The 20902-nt window shown below is 40.6% G+C and overlaps 1 protein-coding gene and 1 long non-coding RNA gene across 4 annotated transcripts in view; one reads left to right on the forward strand and one right to left on the reverse strand.

Annotated features, from left to right (window-relative positions):
- Positions 1 to 849: 849 nt before the first annotated feature.
- nrf1 (nuclear respiratory factor 1) lies at positions 850 to 17955 on the reverse strand. Of its 2 annotated transcripts, none has more exons than XM_006780707.3 (12): positions 17836 to 17955; positions 16155 to 16266; positions 15869 to 16013; positions 15303 to 15417; positions 15042 to 15168; positions 14476 to 14616; positions 10592 to 10750; positions 9591 to 9806; positions 9398 to 9481; positions 7990 to 8147; positions 6221 to 6342; positions 850 to 1998 (listed from the first exon to the last, which is right to left on the reverse strand). In XM_006780707.3, the coding sequence occupies exons 2-12, from the start codon at positions 16221 to 16223 to the stop codon at positions 1838 to 1840; spliced, it is 1497 nt and encodes a 498-aa protein (XP_006780770.1). In that variant the 5' UTR covers positions 16224 to 16266; positions 17836 to 17955; the 3' UTR covers positions 850 to 1837. The 2 variants fall into 2 exon arrangements, with proteins under 2 accessions (XP_006780770.1, XP_006780768.1); XM_006780705.3 differs by having other exon boundaries at positions 9383 to 9481.
- Positions 17956 to 18763: 808 nt separating this feature from the next.
- Positions 18764 to 20902, forward strand: part of LOC102783054 (uncharacterized) — a 109657-nt gene continuing 107518 nt past the window's right edge. For both annotated transcript variants that reach the window (XR_004843609.2, XR_015716695.1), the window contains exon 1: positions 18764 to 18820. This is a non-coding gene — a long non-coding RNA (uncharacterized LOC102783054). The remainder of the gene's footprint in view (positions 18821 to 20902) is intronic.

A 20902-nucleotide genomic window follows, 5' to 3' on the forward strand; every position in this document is an offset into this window, starting at 1 on the left:
AGAGGTTTCGGGCAGCTTATGATGTAATCAAGGCCCATGTCTGTCACGGGAAAGGTGGGGGGTGCTATAGAGGAGAGTGTGGAGGTTATTGGGCTTTCTGGCAAGTGCACCATTACGGGTAAAAGGTGTAGAAATGTGGTATTTCTCAGATAAAGGTAGAAGGAATGAGGCTGTAAGGTCATCGTAAATCTTTAAAAGTCTTTCCTAAACAAATTATATGCTGAATATGATCATTTTCAAATCCATGTTTTTTTTTTTTTGTGTGATTCACAGAAATATTTTGGTGTTTTAGTGCCTCTATTTTAAGGCCACCTTCCCTTTAAGCCAACTCTTTTCTGATTCTGTCTCTGGCATACAGATAACTTGGAAAGCAAGTGGGTGGAGCTATGTCTGAGATTGCCATATTAGAGATATGATCTCTCACTGATATACAAAGGCAAAAGTGAGCACTATAACACAAAAAGCACATTTAACTTTGGCATTACATGTATTATTAGTCATTTTTATGGCTATCTTCAGAATTTGAAGTATAAACTATACTGAATCAAATGAATGGCTTGTTATCAGACCTTTACCAAACTTGATGGCATGCTGAAGAGGCGATACAACCATTTGATTCAGCTGTGTTGGAGCAAGGATGCATCTAAAAGCTGCAGGACAGCAGCTCTTGAGGACTGGAGTTGGACACCCCTGCTGTAGGATATCACAAAACCAACCTGCAGATGCCAAAAAGGTTTTATAAAGCTGACTTTTCACATGTATGTTTGATGTTAATATGACAAAATCCACTAATTGTTAGGCTTTTGGATGAAGAGTATAATAATACCCGAGAAACTGGATAAATGGTGAACAGCAGCCATTTTATTGGACTTCTTTTTTTTTTTTCCAAATACACAATTTTGGTGAAAGTCACACCAACTGTTACACCTTCATCAAACAGAGTTGATTCTCGGCAAGCATGGTTTTTTCGTGTGGCAAATCCTTTTGTGGATCACAAATAGTGCAGTTTCTGTCCAAGTATGACCAGCTTCCTGTGACATACAAAGTGATGGAGACCACCGAGTCCTGCGTGACATACAAAGGAGTTCATGTTGCAAATAACACGGTTGCCTCCTCGAATCCATGCACTAGGAAAAAAAATAATTTAAAAAAATTTGGTGGACAAAAAGACTGCGTCAGGAAGTCCTCTCCGCCATCCAGCAGTTAAAAAAAAAAAAGTTATCCTGAGTCTTTGCAAAATTTTGGCATGTACTTGGATTACAGTAGAACAAAAAAAGGGGGGGAAAAAAAACAACAGGGCGAGACTTTCTGGGAGTGTCTGCATCTCAGATGCTGTGTTGTACAGTGAGAGAGTTAGTGAGTTGAGGTGGGAACAGCAATTGTGAATATGGCGAAACACAGGAGTGACTTTCCGACTATGGCACTGAATTAGTCATCCTAAAAACAGAAACAGTTGAGCATGGACAATATAGTGAAAAATCCCAAACAAAGACAAGGGACACACTCAGTGAAACAGGGGTGGCTTTCCTCCCGAGCTTTTTGGTTCATCTTTGTTTTAAGCAAAGGTTAATTGTAAAGAAATAAATACTAAATACTCAACTTCACAGAGCTAAAAAAAAAAAAAAAAAAAACCCAAAAAAACAACGCTAAATGGGAAAAATACACCAACAAACGCAATCTCTTTACATAGTAAACACAATGCATTGATAACACACTTCCCCTGCAGATGCACATTTAAAAATATATTTGACATTGTACACAGCATGATGTCTTGGAAAACAGAACAGACAAACAAATCTCCTAGGTGGCCAATCAGTGCTTTCTGCTCCTTCCAAGGTCACTGCTCCAGGGTTACGACCTCCACTGCCTGGCCGTCCAGTGTGACAGTGTTATCTATGCGTGTGGCGACAGGCGCCATTGCAACCTGGACGGGCCGGTTACCCTGGGCAAGGCTGGTGACTACCGTCTGATACATGCTGACTGGAATCTGGACCAAACCTAAAGGAAAGAAGAGGACAAGTTGGACTTAAACACACAGCACCAGCATCACTAATACATTTTTTATTAGTTTAAACTGAGTACTTAGGTCACAGGTATGTTAATATTACAGGGAAATCATTCACAGGTGGACACAAGTACCTTTTTTAAATAAACCTATTCGACATTTGAAGATCTTATACTCCTCACTGGTTACCCAATTCTATTCTACTGTCCTCAGAAATCTTGTTTTTGTTTATGGTGGCTCATTTAGATGCTGGCTAATTTAGAGCGGGTTGTCTAGTCTTCATTAGGTTGGTGATTCAATACCCAGCTCCTGCACCTGTATGCTGAAGCGTCCATGGGAAAGATGTTGAACCCAAAGTACCCTCCATGCATTTCCATCTAGGTTTGCAGACATGAAATAGTGTTAAAAATGTGTTTGTGAATGCAGATTGCATTGTTAGATTGCTGTGAAGTTGGGGATTTTAACATGGGAGTCTCTAAGGGACTGACTCTGTTTTTGAGATGCCCCAAAGTGGTCATTTTTCTGGATCCACAGTTTATTTGGTTTTGTTTTTCAACCCCACAGGTTGTCACGCTTAAAAAAATAATAAATCAGCTCTTCTGCTAAGTAATTCTGCTTTTACATTCTCTTGCTAGAGGAAATCCTGTTGACGGATTTTATGTTTTACACGGGCCCTTGGGAACCCATCAACTCAAGGTAGTTGTTGGTGACAGGAGGCAGACATGTTACAGAGAAGGCATTTCTGAACAATGACCCAATTGAACGTCCTCGGCTTACTTCCCCCATTCCCAGCTCCGTTTGTGCGTCTCTGCCTGCAGGGATTACTGCTGCAGTCACGTGGTGCTCTGCCCCACCCTGCAAGCTGTCACAGTGTCACAGGCAGGCAAGAAGGTCAGCATAGGGGATGGCAGTGGCTCATACCCACTCCCATTACCGCAAGCTTAGATGCTGGATGTTACAGGCAACCACTCCACATTACAAATGAATCACTTAAAACACGTAACCCAGATGAAACAAGGGTGGATATAATTGTAACTGAGAATAAATAACATTTTGAACAAAAAAAGAGAACAATTCATTCAATAATAAAAATGGAACTCTGCTGCCAGGTAAGGTCGTAATTGTTGGTCCTCTTTGTGGCCTCTTGCTCACCCCTCTTGACACTTATTTGTGACAGTGTTAAGCTGTGCTAACAGTTATTATGAAGGAAACCTTATAGGGAGCGTGGCTTTGGCCTGGCAGCAACATAGACCTGGGATGAAGTGCAATCTGTAATTGAAGTGCCACTCGAACATTGTTACTTAGAGATGAAGGGTCATGCCTTGTATAGCTGTGTTTATATATGTGTCTTTGTCAGTGTAGGGTTACTACACAAGCCAATCAGCAGTGTAACCTGGCTGGTGCACTTCAAACACCAGTCTTCTCTGTTGTGTAGCACTACAGTGATTAGCGAAGGTCAATAGTTGCGAGAAGGGCTGGATTTGGTAGCTCCGTTAGTTGTTTGAGTGAGCTATTACAGCCAAATGGCTCTTTGTGGTTTAGGAAGCAACATGCCAAATAAATAAATAAATAAATAAATAAATAAATCACAAAGCCTGCAGATGTTAGATTTGAATAAGGTGAATCCCCATTACAGGATATGAATGCAGACGTAGCACCTATTTTTGCATTTGCTCAATGTTTTAACAGGAAACTTTCATGGTGATGTTATTTGGTTTTCTAAAATAGTTTGGCTGCATGAGGTAATAGATACAATCGTTTTGTAGTCAATAGCCTGGCAATTGTTATAGACTTTTAACCGTTATGCAAAGATTTAAAAAAAATGAATGCAAACACACCATGTTTCCCAGCTTTGCCTGCTACAGAACCATTGGTTTCTAAAACTCCCACTAACACTGATTCGTACTGTGATTTAAACAGAAATTCCATGGACACACACACACACACACACACACACACACACACACACATATACATATATCTATATAAATATAGCAACAGAGCTTGGGGGTGTCTGCTGACAGCTGGTCAAGTGATTAGACTATGGACTGATAATGGAGTGGATCAAAGCTCTTAAGGAGGGCACAAGAGGGACCTCTTCATGCCCCTGGACTAGTGTACATTGTGTGTTGGTGCATGTTTGTGTGTGTGTAATATGTGCATTGTACTGATCAGATGACATAATAAGTAAAAGATTGACAGCTTGCAGGCTACAAAAGGTTTCCCAATTCAATATCCCGATTCGTTTAAATTAACCAGTGAATCAAATTGTCCAACAATAATAAATACTCAGGATGCAGCTTTGACAAAATGTTATTGCTTATGAAACATTAGCCTCATGTTTAGCCTTGAGGCTACTGACGGAACATGTCCACGAAATTGTTGTCAGTGCTATTGAGCAAAGAGGGAAGGCTGTCGCTGCAAACTAGCCTAGTCCCAGCAGACACACGGCAATAGCAGCGCTTGCACTATGCATTTACGGAGGGTGAACCTCTAATAACGTGTCATTAAAAGAAGGGACAAGATGCACACATAAATACACACCATCTGTCACATCAGCACAGAGCAGATTACAATGTGGGGGCTCAGAGGCCTCACAGTTGTTCTACGGGTGGGAAGCTTACACTTAGTAAGGCTAATTAGAAAGGCCATTGGCTGGGGAGCGCACACAAACACCAATGGGTAAAATGTAATTGCACACATTTACTGATTAATTTTTTTTATTCTATTGTAAAGTACACATAGAACACATATTTTAGAAAAATATTCCTCATTCCTTACTGTTTGTCCATGAAAGTCTACCAAGAGGATTTTTTTAAATGTTTTGACGTTAGGTGTCAAAACAGGTGTGCCATTTCATTAGGCACACCTGTTCCAATTCAATTTAGATTCGATTCAATTTTATTTTATTAATTTTAATATAGTGCCAAATCACAACAACAGTCACCTCAAGGTGACTGTTGTTGTGATATTAGCGTTTTTTAGGTCAAAAACGCTAATATCTAATCAGCCAATTATATGGTAAATGGACTGATTCTTATATAGCGCTTTTCTACTCTCCCAGTGTACTTAAAGCGCTGTATACAACATGCCTCATTCACCCATTCACACCCACTCATACAAGCACTTCTAAACTAAAGTGCAAATGAATCAACATTCACACTCATTCACAGGTTCGAAGCCAAAGATCGAACCTTCCGATCAGTACCTGATCCGCTCTACCACCTGAGCCACAGCCACCCGCAAGCAACTCAATGTAATCAGGCATGTACACATGGTCAAGATTATTTGCTAAAGTTGAAATTTAGCATAAGAATGAGAAAGAAAGTGACTTTGAGTGTCGCAAGGCTGTGGGTGTCATATTTGCTGCTAATCTACTGGGATTTTCCCACACAACCACCTCTATAACGAGCAAGCAGCAGTTCTGAGTAACAATACTTTTTTGATGCCAGAGGTCAGAAGAGAAAGCCAGATTACTTCAAGGTGACAGGAAAGCAGCAGTAACTCAAATAACCACTCGCTGCAACCAAGGTATGCAGAAGAGCATCTTCGATTGCACAACATGTGGACTACAGCAGCAGACGATCACATTGGGTGCCACTTATGCCAGCTAAAAACAGGAAACTAATTCGCACGGACTCACCAAAACATAAGAAGATTGGAAAAATAGTTCAGGCGTCTGGTGGTTCGTAAAGGTGTAGGTGATATTTTATTGGTAGTCTCGGGCCACTCATTACCAACTCAGCATCATTTAAACACTGCATGACCACAGTGTGACTATCTTCTGATAAATGAAAGAATCTCTGTATGTGTGCGTCTGTTTTGCACTTTTCGTGACAACCATTAATCAGACTGAGGAAGTATATTGGCAAGGCTGGAGTCATTCCAGAGAGCGGTAATCTAATCTTTGGGGTCCTCATAAATAATATAGATAAATTGGTTTATATGGTCGCCAGTATAGATAACATAGTTTATATATAAACCACCACTGTTTGATTGTTTGATAAATGTTACTAATGTACCTGTGATTGCAGGCACTGAAGTAGTGAGGTAATAACTATGACTTTTCAGACCTTCATTGTCTTTACAGTTCAATGCTGCATACCAAAAAAAACCACTTGACACCTTTCTTTATAATTATGTAATTGCTCTAATTTGAGGTGTATTTTATTTTATGTTGCTTCAGTGTTTGCTGTGTTGCTGATAATTGGGTACCTGTGGCATCTTGAACCCCTGCCAGCGCCCCAACAGCAGCTGCCGTCTCTGCCAGGACAATTTGACCTCCGCCTTGTAGTGTGGCTTCTGCCAGCGTCGCTACAGCGTGAGCTGCTGCCTCACTGTAACACACAAACACAAGTGCACTATATGTAAAAAAACAAACAAACATATTTCTATACATGCAATTTCAAATTAAAACACACACAAACAAGAAATTAGGCTTGAAGATGCAATCTCCTGGTACAAAGCCCAAAAGCTCTCTCACGCAGAGTCTGCTCAGAGAGCCAAGGGTTATTAGAGAGATGTGGGGTGAAGATGCAGGAATACACGAGCTATAAGAGGCTTTTCTAGTCTGGACTTACAGAGAATCGGTCACATCACTCCAAAGGACAGGTGCTATGGGTCTAACAAAGCAGTTTTATATACTGGATCTATGCAGCAGAATTACTACCAGCTTATTAGCACACCACTTTCGTAGCTTTATGATAATCAGGCTTGAGGCAGAAATGTAGAGAGACAGAAAGAAAGGAAGAGGAGATGCGAGAGCTGAGACGACAGATTCTTGATGATGCAATCAAGTGTACCAGAAACGACACCGTTTTTTTGTGTGTTGTTTCATTGTTTAATATGTGAATTTAGATTGGATGTTTAAGCTTGCTGGGGGTTTTGACCATGGCTAATAAATGTTGCATCTCAGGTAATATTTAATCGCACAAAAGGAAAACAGTGAGGATAAGAGGCTCTGCACCTCATCTGTAGCTGGAAAACAGACACAAAATGTTCCAGAGACGGCAGAGTGGAGAGCCCAGAGTAGCTCAGCTCAGGTAAACAGCAGGAAGGGAGGGGAAATGAGAAGGAGGGGGTCTCAGGTGGGTGCAGGTAACAAGCCCCAGCGGGACATACCCATACACATCTGAAATGATTGCCAGGACAGGACTGCAGTGAAAAAAAATCTAACATGGCAGTATCTAGGTAACTGACTTCAGAAACAAACTGCTGAAAAAAAAAGTAATTCAGGAAGCGGGTAGCCAAGGGTTAGCTTCTTTTAACTGCGACCGAAGCCTACAACTATTAACCTGCTTCTGTTGTTATCCTACAGGAACTTTAATTTGTGACTATAACAGGACTGAAAACATTTTTTGCTTTTTCTAACACAGCAGCCTAAATGAAGTAGAGATGTAATGCTGTACATTTATACTCACAACATCTCAAATGCAGCTATTTTAATCTGCTCGTACCTGCGTATCAGCAGGTAAGAGCTGTTAGAACGTGAAATATGTGCCTAACAACTGGTTTAATGGTTCTACACCGTGCATGCTGCTGGTATAAAAGGGTACAAGCTAATTATTTAGATGCTGAAACAGGACAAAAAGTATCTCCAGGGAATCCAGTAACCTGCTCTGACACATTTGTCCCATTTTCATCCAGCTGCTTATAGCTGCCTGTGCATTTATGACATTTTTTATACTTGTCAGTGTTTTTTTTTCTTAGTGAAATTAAAACTCGACATGATAATAACATTTTTTTGTTTAAAAGGTTCTGGTATTTTTTGGTGATAGCACCAAAACTTTCTTCTCTGTTTACACATTTAAACCTTTTTAAAAGTTGTCTTGAGCAAAGTTTCTCCAGATCTAAGTTTGCATTTTTTAGTCCTGTCCTTGTACCTGGACCATTTACACTGCGTGCACTCCCTTATAATAGCTTAGAGACCTATTATAATATCTCAGGAAATCACATAACATAATATTCAGCTCTGTCAGAATCACCTGTTCAGTGCCATTGTAACAGTGGCTCCGGGCTGAATCTCTTGGCTAGCAGCGACAGCAGCTTCAGCTAGGGATGCCACTGCCTGCGTGGCCTCCGATGCTTGAGTTGTTTGGATTGTCATCTCCCCGCCCTGCAGGGTGGCCCAGCTTGGTTCCACCTGGAGGAAAAACAAAGTATATACTTAAGTTTACATACACTTATCAGGGGTAATTTTAGGCTTCTTCTTCGAGCTGTTCTTTTACTCGGATTAAACGATCGTATAGCAAACATATTTTACATTTTCTCTGTTCCACACAGGGTCAAAATTATACACACAGGCCAAAATATGAACATACACTCACAACACACTAACAGGATTTGTTGAAGGTTCAACAATGTGTTTTAACTTGACAAGGCCAATTAATTCTTGCTAGTGTTCATTATTTAACTACAGCTGGTAGGAATGACCAATACTCAGAACAATGGGAAAGTCCAAGTAACTCAGTGAAAATCTTAAAAAGGAAAATTGTAGATTTCCACAAATTGGGAAGATCTCTTGGAGACATTTCTAAATAACTAAAGATTTCATCAGTTCAAATGGTTTTATGCAAGAACAAGTTTTTCCGATTTTCACCCCTTTGCCAACTTGGAAGAACACCCAAACTGTCCCCCCTGATGAGAGGTAATTGTTTGGGATATTCAGAAAGAACCCAGGAACCACCAACGCTCAAGCCTGCCATGAGCTGGAAACTGCTGGAACACCAGCGTCACTGTCAAGCATGATGGTGGTAGCATCATGCGCTAGTGCTATTTGGTAATCAGTGGTACTTGTGGATCGAATAAATAAGACTCCCTCCAAGTTCTTTAAATTAGAACAGTTCAAACTTCAACACAGTTGGGTTTTCTAACAGCAATGATATATCAAAGCTAATTTTAGAATGCAGAAAACAGGCTGACAACATAAAGCTTTTGTAATGGCCCAACCTCAACCCTACTGAAAGCTTTTGGACCACTAACCAATTTAAATGAACAAGAAGAGTGTTAAATATCCAGCCACGTCTAATGCCAGAAGCTTGCAACGGTAAGCAAAATGTTCTGGTCAAGGTGCAATATGCTAAGCTACCAAATATTAGTGGGATATATATGTAATATATATGAGCCTGCATGTATACATTTGGCCCCGTGTGGATTTACACTTCTGAAGTGTAGATGAACATTAGCAATGAGGTAATGAGACTGAGCAAATATTGCTGATATTAGATTGATGGACTTGTGGCTTTAGTTTTGATTTTGTGGTATTAAATAGAGTGATTTTTTAAGAGGCTATGTGTGCAGTAAATAACTTAATGTGTTTCAGTATGGTTTTTGATAAAGAACGATTTCTAGGCCCGTTTGAACGCATGTGGGTGTTACCTCTCCCTCAGTTACCGTTGAGTAGTTAACTTGTGCCACTGTCACTCCAGGCAGCTCCGACGCATCCGCAAGAGTGGCAACTGTGTGTCCTGTACCGACCTGAAAACAATACATTTCCACCAAGTGCATTAGGCTTTGTAAAAAAACAACAAGAGGGGCAAAAACTCCCACTCGGGAGTATAAAAGCCATGCAGTGAATAAATCGCACCTGGATAAGCGAGACTGTTCCATCTGGATTGTTGATGGTCTGTACCACGGTTTGTGAGGGCACAAGGTGAGCGATACTTTGTGCAGTTGTCAGGTGGTGCTGGGTGGTGGTTGCCGTGGTTACCTGCTGGTCTTCAAAAGCATATAATAGATCCTCACGGCCATGCTGCTTATAGCAGTTCTTCACTATGGTTCGCAACGCCTGCGTCCAAGAGACCTGAGGAAGTACAGACACAATTTAATGTCTGCAAAAATTCTTAAGACTGATGACTCTAAGGCATGGTACATCTCTTAATATAATCAGATGATAAATATGAATTATGTACAATGGGATTAAATTAAACTGTAATAATGAATAGACATGCGCCTGTTTCCTTTGCTCTAGAGCTATCTCAGAAGATACACAGAAAACACAAAATAAATGACAGAAAAGGTGTCAACAGCTGTGCTGGTTCTACTAAAAGTGCATAGACTTGGCTTACCAGCACCTCTAAAGCCTGTTCTTCTCATGCTATATTAAGAGGAAAAAATAATGAGCTTCAAAGGTGTGCATTAGCTGTAGCTTCATATTTAAAGTGTTGATTCATGAGTTGTAGCAATTTTCCTTAAGCTCTGCAAAACAATTTACTACTAAAATTCTGCTGTATGTATGCTAATAAAACAAGCTTACTGTATCTTTTACTCCTTCATATGGTATCATGGGCATTTCCCAAAATGTCATCAACTGTCTTTAAGGACTGTTATCACTGTCACTGAATTTCACGTGGCAGGTGACTCTGCAGGCAAGAGCTCTGCATCTTTAGACACCACCAAACAGAACTAGCTAATGTAACAGAACAGGATTAAAACACTGTGTAAAAAGAATCTTTCTTATGGGTGTACAATACAACATCTGTTTAGTTTGTTGAGTGATCTGTACTCACAAGCTACATTCATTTTGTGCACTTACAACCTTGTACTCTTTCCCAGCAAAATATCACGTTATACTAGTGTTTGTCTTACTCTCTGTTTCTGCTCCTCTGTGCGCACATCACTGCGAACGTTGGCCCAGGGGATGTCGTCGGGCCACCACACTGGCTTGCAGCTCTCTTTACCCCAGCCAGGCTTCCCTCTGCCTGTTGAGTACTTCAACATCTCTGGGATAAATGCTCGCAGCTGTGCCTAAAGGAAAATAAAAGAGGAAAAAAAATGCATGGAAAAAACAGATGATATAGGCAGAAAAATAATGTGCAAAGCTGCAGGGCATACACGCCCTTGAGCAGGCTGCGAGAGGAGTGCATTAGGTACCTGCAGCGTGTGCTGAGGTGGTCAAGGCATGAAAATAGAAACAGACCTTCTAAAAGGAGAACAATGGGGTCAGGTTTACTAACAGACCAATCTATGGCTATGGCTCCAGCCTGACGTATCAGACAGACACTGTGAGCACATCAGAGGTGATCCAACAGACAGCCTGTTCCAACAAAGGCTCCAGGACACTGAGCAGAGGTATTAACAAGGACGAGACAGTCAGTATTGTTAAAAATTAAAATCGACTGTCAAACAAGGGCACTGCATTAAGTCTGTGCGAATAGGTGCACTGTACAGACTTATTTCTTTATTGTCAACAGACTCTATCAAGACGGTATCAAGACGGGGTGGCTGTAGCTCAGGAGGTAGAGCAGGTCACCTACTGATCGGAAGGTTAGTGGTTCAATCCCTGGCTCCTCCAGTTTGTATGCCAAGGATCCTTGGGCAAGATACTAACCCCAGGTTAGTATGATGCATTCATCAGAGTGTGAATGTTTGTTAGGAAGCACTAAAAGCTTAGAAGAAACGTGAATGTGGCATATTGTATAGATGTAAGAATCAGTCCATTTATCAAGTGCTTATCCACCGTTTTGGAATATCTTACAATGAAGTAAAAAGTGCTGATTTTGCAGGTGACCAGCTGGTGAAAATGTTGTTGCGCTAAAAGCTAAAAATCCGAGCTTTATGGTGCATCTAAACTTGAATAACAGCTGCCTGCCATGACGTTCTTAATCTCATCTGATTTGCTTGTTATCGATCGTTTGTATGCATACTTCATGTGCAGTAGTGAGTGGCACGCACACGCACTGCCCATCACGTCGACAGAGCCCGAGCAGGCGCGCGCTTACACTCACTGACATGCCGAGGTGGGGGTTTAGTGCCAGTGTCCTCGGCGTCCCGGTAATATGCAAGCATCACCGGGGGATTATATTGCACAATGAGGCACTGCAGCGTCCGCCTGCCTTGACATCACAAGCTAAATTTGGTTCCGGGAGAAATAAATCCCTCCCTCCTCCCCGTTAGGCCCCCCTTTTCTAACTCACAGTCACACAGCTCCTCAGTGCATCACGCAAACAGATATGAGAAAATGGATCTTGATAGAAAATGGAGTGTCGGTGCTTCGCGCCAGCTTCCGAACAGCAAACCCTCCACGTAATGGAGCTCCACCAGACCCAACGCTAGCTCAGCAACCTGCATTAACCTGCGAAAAAGCCTTGTAGCAAAATGATTCTCCCATTTACACCTGCGATGATGTGGACGTATGTGGATGTATGTGTGCAAGGCCAGATGGCCAAATTACAGTGGCTAGCGAGTTAAGTGGCATGTTGCCCTCGCACCCACCACCCCACCCCAATCCTAATCCTCCAAGCAGTGGTCCAATCAGATTTCAGGAAGGCTGTTATGTTGCCGGGTTCCTGAACCTAACAAGGCAAGGGGGTAATTATGAGCTCAAGCTAGTCGTGGGATCACCTGCTACAGATGCTCCATATATCTGACAGACTAGGGCCTCTGCTTAACCTCATTTGGGATTTCTTCAGCTGTATAAAATTCTACTGCAGATATCCTTTTAGAAGACATGTTTCTGATACGAACTGGGTGTCTCTTCTAAATTAGCTTCCTCTCATCTCATTCCTTGGCCAAGGTTTACTAGCTTTTCCCAGAAGGACTAAACAACTTCCTGTTTCCAACGCGCAGCACACACATATCTGTAAAAACACCCACCCCCACACCTTTCCACCCGGCTTGTCGAAATTGAGTGAGGCAACAGGTTACTCGCGATAATCTCATCCTACTACTTCCAGAAAAACAAGCTCCAACTAACACCTGGCCTCCAAGGATTCATCCGGCACTGGGATTGGCTAACGCGCGCCGAGGGTTGTGGATCGTCTCTGAGGGCCACTGTCATGCTGCCTACTGTGACGATGATCTAGAGAATGCGTCAGCAGCACTGGGACGGCAGAGTAAACAAGCCATGCTCCCCTGGGCTGAAAAGAAAATTCAGGCCTGCGAGTGGTACTAACGCTACGATGAACGGCCTACAATGGCTGCTCTGCTTATCAAAGAGAAGGATTAGCTTTTTCTCCAATAAGAGTTATTTTAAAGGTGATGCTGCTCTTCAGGATGAGAATAAATGCATGACTGCTGAATAGATTAATCAAAAACATCAAAAATGAGCTAGTGGACAACACAGCTACAAATAAGCATTTGACCTTGCTACATGTAGTTAGCTAAGCTCTTCCTCTCACTAGTTATAAGACATAGTTTAAACTTTCTGGTTTGTTAGCGGCTGGTGCCCTCTGCTGGGAGTAGTGTGTGTGTATTAGTGAATTTGTACAAAGGAAGAAGAGAGTAAACCTTAGCACTTCTAGAGAATAGAGAGAAGGCCTTATTTAGATTTCTGCGGGGAAACTTTGTAGAGCCTACAGCATACATGTAAGTGGCTGAGGTTGTTGCTGGCATTTAAGCTTTTTCTGATGTATTATGTTTTCATTACTTTGTGATTGTGTCCTAGTATTTTTGTGTCTTTTTGTTGTGGTCAGTCAGTTTTGTTTCATTTCGTTTCGTTTTGGCGGGAGGGGGGGTTACATGTATGCAGACTTAAACTTAGAAAAACACACTAAGACAATAACAAAATCAGCTTACTATCACCTCAAGAATATTTCAAGGATAAAAGATCTGATGTCTCAACAGGACCTGGAAAAACTAGTCCATGCATTCATCTTTAGTAGGCTTGATTACTGTAACAGCATCTATACAGGTCTACCTAAAAAATCAGTCAGACAACTACAGCTCATTCAGAACTCTGCTGCTCGAGTCCTCACTAAGACCAAAAAAGTGGACCACATCAGTCCAGCTCTGAGGTCTTTACACTGGCTGCCTGTCCGTCAGAGGATAGACTTTAAAGTTCTGATGCTGGTCTATAAAGCTCTGAATGGTTTAGGACCAAAATACATCAGTGACCTCCTGACCCAGTATGAACCTTCCAGATCCCTCAGGTCATCTGGATCCGGTCTTTTATCAGTTGCATTCAGCATTCAGCTTTTATGCTCCATATATCTGGAACAAACTCCCAGAAAGCCTCAGATCAGCTGAAACACTCAGTTTATTTAAATCCAGGTTGAAGACTCACTTATTCTCAGCTGCATTTAAATAAAGCACCAAATCCGCACTTAAGCTTAAATTTCAAAACTCACATTTTAAATACTGATTTTATCTACTTTTCTGATTTTATCTGTTTTGATTTTATATACTGTTTTGTTTGTTTGTTTGTTAGTTAGTTAGTTAGCTTGTTTTAATCAATTTTAAATCATGCTTTTTATTTGTTTTTGTTTCTAATGTCTCTGTAAAGCACTTTGAATCACCCTGTTGTTGAATTGTGCTATGCAAATAAACTTGCCTTGCCTTGCATCCCTGCACGTAAAGTTGATAGTTTCAGCAATCACCCTCCAGGAATTTGCTGACAATTCCTATACTGATTTTATTGTCCCTTAAATTGACATGATAATTGTTATTCTCTCACTGATAAATTCAAGTTTGCAGTTAAGACGTAGCTACGGCGTAGATTCCCCACTAAAGAATAAATCTGCAGTAAGCCTTACCTGGGTCATCTTATCCACAGAGACGGGGATGCCATCAATTGTGAGCGGGGGCAGCTCTGAGGCGAGTTCTCCACCTGCAGGGGCATGTTCAGCCAGAGCGTTCTCCAGGTCCTCCAACAACATGCTCTTATACTTTCTTACCTAGTATCCATGAAAGATACATCACAGTGTGTCAGCCTGAGCTTTTAAGAGTGATAGCAGGTTTAAAAAAAAAATCACTGAAGAAAACATTTGCTAGTAGATACCTGGACAAAGATAAGTAACTGCATGCCTTTTTTGGTTATGTTATTAAGACAAAATCAATATGGCCTTTAATAAATTATTATTAGCTATAAAATTATGAGTATTTTTAATACATAAATAGTTTTTAGGAAGAAAGATGTAAAGCAGATTCAGTTTATCTAACATGCAGTGTATACTTATGACAAGGGAAACACTGCATACGCATGAATGACTGAGAGGGCTTCACTGAAATAATTGAAGAAGAACACTGAGGTTTGGTGTGATGGTAAGTTTCACTGTGTTACAAACTAATGCTTTCTACCTGCTCTATTTATAAGACTTACCACATTCTCCAGAGGAGCAGCACCAAACACCTTGAACACAGGGTTGGGTTTGGAGGGGGAGATGCACAACACTATGGCTTGTTGGCCCACTCTAGTGGTGTACTCATCCAACGTGGCTCGCAGTTTCCTGTTAACAAACACCATCCTTTACTTCTGTGTTCAGATTAAAAGCTACAAAGCACAACAACAATTCTACCCTAGGAGCTGAGCGAGGGATATTTTGGTCACCGTAGCTGCTGACAGAAAAACTATTAGATCCACCTGAGCAGACGAGTCTGCTGTCTCTTACGGATGGAAGGGTTGGATTCAAAGATATGAGGCCTTTTTCTTTTCTTCCCAGTTGCCACAGCAGCAGCTGCTGCCATACCCACTGGCCCTGAAAGAAAGAGGAGGAGAGATTTTACCAAAGGTAAAAAGAGACAAAGTATTTTCCTTCTCTGATTTGAGCTTTTAAAGCCCATGTGGTTGTTACTGTTTATTGTTCGTTCTCTTTTTTTAATATAAAATATGTTTTTAAAAAGACCTGAAATAGCACTTCAAACATGGCAGAGGCTTGACAAAGGCAACACTGCCTACACAACTAATCCACTGGCGCCACCTGTTGCTCAATTGAAAGCATTTTGCTTAAATTATGGCGTTATGGGATTTACCAGGCTTGTATAATTAATCAAAGCTGCTAAGAAGAATAAAAAAATAAACAAAAAAATGTCTGTTGTAAGGAGTTGACCATCTAATTTGCCACAAACTTTGCAACCTTAATAACAATTATCAACATAAGTCTACAGGTCGTGAAGTACTTCTGCTTGTTGCTGCTGCTTTAGACTCACCTGCAGCAGCCAGGTGAGCTGTGACCTCATCAGTGCCAGCCGAGTTGAGGATGTCTGTGTCATCATAAGGATCGTCATCTGGCGAGGAGGTCGAGTCTTCCTCAGCGCTCATCATGGATGTGTCAGTCAAGGTGGTCACATGTACCTATACACGAATCAATGAATGAATGAACCTGGGACTCGCACTTTAGTGGGGCGTTAAGATCTCTGATCTTTAACAAGATGAGTGATTAATATCAGTAAATTTGTTTCTAATTTACACCATTTATTATGTTTGTAAATGCACCTGCTGGCTGACAGCGCTAGCCTCAATGGTGGTCATGTGCTCTGTCTGGTGAACGGAGTGCTCATCCATTATCAGCCAGCTGGTCTACACAGCTAGGTCCACAGTACAGTTACTGAGGAAAGAAAGAGGGAAGTGATCAAAGTACATCAGATTTAACGAATAATGATATGTTATCCTAACAAGACAATATGCTGATATTTATTTATACACTTAAATGAATTCATATGCACCAAGAATTTGGAAGTGTTACGATATTTCAGACAAAACTGTGACCATGCACAGCTGCCACTGTCATTTATTTTTACAGGGAGAGTTGTCTGATGAAGATGCTGTGGTGTCTTTGTGTTTGTGCTTAGTGCACCACTACCGCTCTGCCTCCAGAGGACGTCATACTGCATTAATAGGGAATTTCATTTGGAAGAGTATTGTCTGAAAAGAACGTTTCATTTTTTTCACTCTTGTCTGACTGTACCACTTTCATTCTGCCCATAGAGGGCACTTATGTTAGGTGTTACAGGTGATGAATTCAGAAGATGTGCATCCACCCAGTAATAGATAGCTTAGCACAACTTAGATACAAATCACAATTTAATGTCCAACTAAAGGGTCTTTAAAATTGTTGTCACAGTATGGTTAACTCCATATTAATTTGGAAAACTGGATATGTGAGTATGTGGAGTTACACTGTAGTGTGGCTGAGGAAAAATAAACATATATTGCAACACTGTGTGTGTTGGTGTGCAATATATGTTTATGTTCACTCCAAATCAATCAACTTACAGCGGCTAAAAGGTTTATGAATAAAAGAAAGGAGACAGTTTCATGTAGATAACCTGCTTCATTGATACAGTGCAAAGATGATTTATAGAATAGTTTTATAATCATGTATCTGCACACACTGTTTTAACTTTTACAGTGGCCTACAAGAACGTCAATACTGCCCCCCCCCACCAAAATAAGAAATAAAATAAAATAAATAAATACATAAATAAATAAAACTGAAATTCAGGTCATTCATTTCAGTCTAATATATTTATTGTCAGCTGCAGTACATGAAGTCTAGACACTGAGGAGATCAGTGATGCACGAAACGCATAACTCCACAAGAATGTGTATGTGTAACCAATTTAGTGACCTGCAACCAGCTTAATTTTGCACAGCACCGGATAAAGAATTTATCGTGCCAGACACTAGTGTACAGTTAGCCGGATCTGCCGGTCTACTGTCAACGACTGCTTCACTGAGCTAAGCTAGCAATGCCCTACATTCAGCTAATTAGCTGCCTAGCTAACCATTTGGCGGTATAAAGCCGGTCGTCTAAAATAACACGAATTCTGCCAACAATTTTCCACGTTCAGACACTAAACAAAGCGATTACAGGGCGCAGTGAAAGCCATCGTAATGCAGCAGCTAGCACGAAACCCGCGCAAAAGAAATCACACAAAAACATAGCGCTATAACAGGCCCGGGCCTGTGGGCTCATCCTCAGCTATTCTTCTCTCTCCGAGGTTGAAGTCGATACGCGCCTAGATCACGATTCCCCCCAAAAACAGATTTAAAATACAATCCGACTCCAGTCAACATCTAAACAATCTGCATCGTTCACCCCAACGCTGCCGGGTTCGATGATGCGGCTGCGCCGGGGCTGAAATAGATGGAGATTGCGCGGTAGGGCACTAACCTCAGAGCGGCTGCGCTACTTCGGGCCTGCGCCGTACAGCGGGGATGGAGCCGAGCTTTAATGGAGGACAGAGGGGAGCCAGCACCAAACACAACTAACAGACCGCACACAACAGTGAACTGCACTAGTGATGCTTTCAAGTGCCTGCCGCGCAATCGTAACAGTAATACACAAGAACTGAAACTACAATAACAAACGTGCACATAAATACTTCGTAGACATTGTTTCGTTGTTTTCTTTAAACTGATTCTAGTTAATAACTCATTGACGATGTGTCAACATGACATAAATATTAAACATATCTTCACTTTTTATTATGTCAGTTTTTAAATTCTCGATTTTTTTAATGAACCCCTACAAAACTATTGAAAATAAACACGTACTATATTCAGAGCCTTTATTATGTTTTTTGGTGAGGGAAAAGTAATTAAAAATGAATGAGAGCATGTAAATATGAAACATAAAGTTTATCTTAGTAAATAAAAGATCAAACTAAGTAGTTTTTGGTGATTTTCCACGTTTAGAAAACCTGGACGTCACTAAATGTCCAGTTTAATATAACACGGACCCTTTTTCATTGCGATGAAGCCCATAGCTTACGATTCTGCAATGAAAACTAACTTTTCCTGTACTCATTGAACGCCACATAAGACCTGTTGAACCACGCCCCTTTCTATTCAACGGCGGCAGGCGCCAGAAGATGGTCGTTATTCAAAAGTGGTCTAATCCGGTTTGGCAACAAACAAACACGAAACCACAAAAAATTAAAGTATCTTTATTTTGTGTTAATAAAAGCTACTCCCGTACTCAGACCCCATCATTACCAAGTAGAAAAAAAACAACCCACCCAAACAAACAGAAACCCCCCCAACAACAATAGGCTAGACCAAACCAAGATTTCCATTTACTGTAATTAGCAACTCCTGTGGTCCTGTGTCAGAGATGCCAGGCTGCTTTCTGTAATGAACATAGATTCTTCGAAGAGGTTAGTTGACTAAGCTGTTACGTGTTCATTTTCTCGTGTTTATTTATTTCCCTAGTAATACACAACTAATTTGCACAACTTTAATTATGAGACTCATGCAAAGTTTTACGCGGAAACATAGCAAGATTGGGCAGTAGCTGAAGGATAGCATTTGAACCGGTTAACACAGATGACAGAAAATCATCAACCCAGATCAGTGATAAAATCGAAGAAAATTTGAATTCAGATTACACTGTCAAGAGTTTTGCTATGCCGATTTTAAAATAGTGAAATATTTTCATAGTATCAGTTAAGTCATGTCTATCAGATTACTGCCTTGCTTAATAGTTAGCAATTTTTAAAAATAGATAATTACGTTTAATATAGTATTATATGTGTAATAAAATGGAAGATATGCATCATAATATTGTAAAACGGCAACAACAAAAACTTAAAAGAAACATGAACCTATAAGATGCACGCTACAGGGTAAACATGCAGCTTTTTGTATTTTATTTGTTAGAAATCTTTTATTAATTTGAATTAAAGCATTTTTGTGCAACTCAAAAATAAAGTTAAAAATTAATTAGGTTTCTTTGTTGTTTTTAATACCAACCATTCAGTGCTTCTGAGCTTTCTGCAGCGTTCTCTGTATTGGTGGCAGATATTAAAATGAAGTTTAAGATACTGCAACCCTGAACACAGTTGGTATCTTAAACACCTGGTGGGAGAGTGAGCTACACGGATAAAGAGGCACGTTTCTCGTGCACTTATATTTAATTTCATACGTCCTCATGGGGGCAGTGTTGCATTACAAATCAGTCATGGAGCTGAGCTCTTCAAGTTTGTTGTAACAGGAGATGGCAGTAGGGCATCATTGATACGGCTCTCTGCAGGTGCCCTGGCATGTATTCAAGATGATGGATGTTTTACATTAGTGTGTGATGACAGCAGCTTATGTTTGTGTCTCACTAAATGTCAGCAAGTATCATATTAAAAAATCTGGCAGGAGAGCTGCAGAGTGTGATCCTGCGTTTTACAGCTTCCATACTGTGTAGCTGACCTTCAATCCTCGCTGTCTCACTGTCATCCCTCTCTGTCTTACTTTGCTTTCTACAGACAGACATGTGTTTTCATTGTTTCCTAAAGCTTCACAATGGATCTTTATATAGAAAGAAAAAGTGTGTGTGTTTTCTTTGCTGTTCCACACAACATGCGTTGAAATTTTAAGAAGAATTTGTTGGATTTTCTTTGTAAAAAAGTCAACCTTTAGCTATATTGTTTGCCTGGACTTTTATTCAGTTTTCTGACTCAGGACGTCATTTAAACATATTTTTTTGTGGTAACTAACTTGCACTCTGGTGCATAGATCATTTTAGCAGAGTCATAACTGCTCACAAATTATTTTTATGCCATTCACAGAAGTTGTTTCTCAAGGGCACTGCAGTGTGAAGTAATATCCTTTAGATAGGTGATGATGTCACATAGATGGACTGAAAAGCTGGAGAATGTAGAAGAAGCAAGGTGCTATTATTTGGCCCTATTCTACTTTCTCTATCATGGGCTATGGTTGGGTATAGATAAGGTTTACAGCCTGGGGGTCTGGAATCAATAATGGATGTAATTGGTGAGCTGGAAGTGAGGATAATTGAAGGTAATTGTGTGGACCGTCACCAGCTTTGTCGAGAGGTCAAGTTATCGAAGACGAGAAGATGGCGGGGATGGTAAATCACTCTCTCTCCCCTAGACCACCTACTGTATACCTATTGTTTACAGCATTACTTAGTAATAACAGCTTTGCATTTTATTGACTTTCTTTTTCAAAGCTGAAACAATAGTTCCAAGAATAAGGTGTTCGTCTTCACGTAAGTTGTTATATTTGCTCAGAAAAAGCTATATGACCTTGTAGTAAACTAGATCTTTTGCATCTTTTGGTGTAAAGGTACAATTTACAAATGTTAGATTTTAAGGTTGTGCTGTTTGTAGTGGACGCTTTACAAGCACGTTGTTACCATTCATACTCTCAACTCTGTATAATGTCAAACAGATCAGATATTTCCTTGTATCAGCAGCCTCACCCTTCTGCTGTTCAAACTTTCTGTT

Source organism: Neolamprologus brichardi, chromosome 17, assembly GCF_056152115.1.
Source record: "Neolamprologus brichardi isolate AB-2024 chromosome 17, ASM5615211v1, whole genome shotgun sequence".
NCBI classification, from domain to species: domain Eukaryota; kingdom Metazoa; phylum Chordata; class Actinopteri; order Cichliformes; family Cichlidae; genus Neolamprologus; species Neolamprologus brichardi.

Coding starts and splice junctions, on each gene's coding strand:
- nrf1 (XM_006780705.3), bottom strand. CDS start 16,223: ATGGATGAGCACTCCGTTCACCAGACAGAGCACATGACCACCATTGAG. Junction 9,482..9,590: donor GAACAGTCTCGCTTATCCAG/GTGCGATTTATT, acceptor TATTGTTTTCAG/GTCGGTACAGGACACACAGT. Junction 8,148..9,382: donor CAACGGTAACTGAGGGAGAG/GTAACACCCACA, acceptor TTTTTCCTCCAG/GTGGAACCAAGCTGGGCCAC.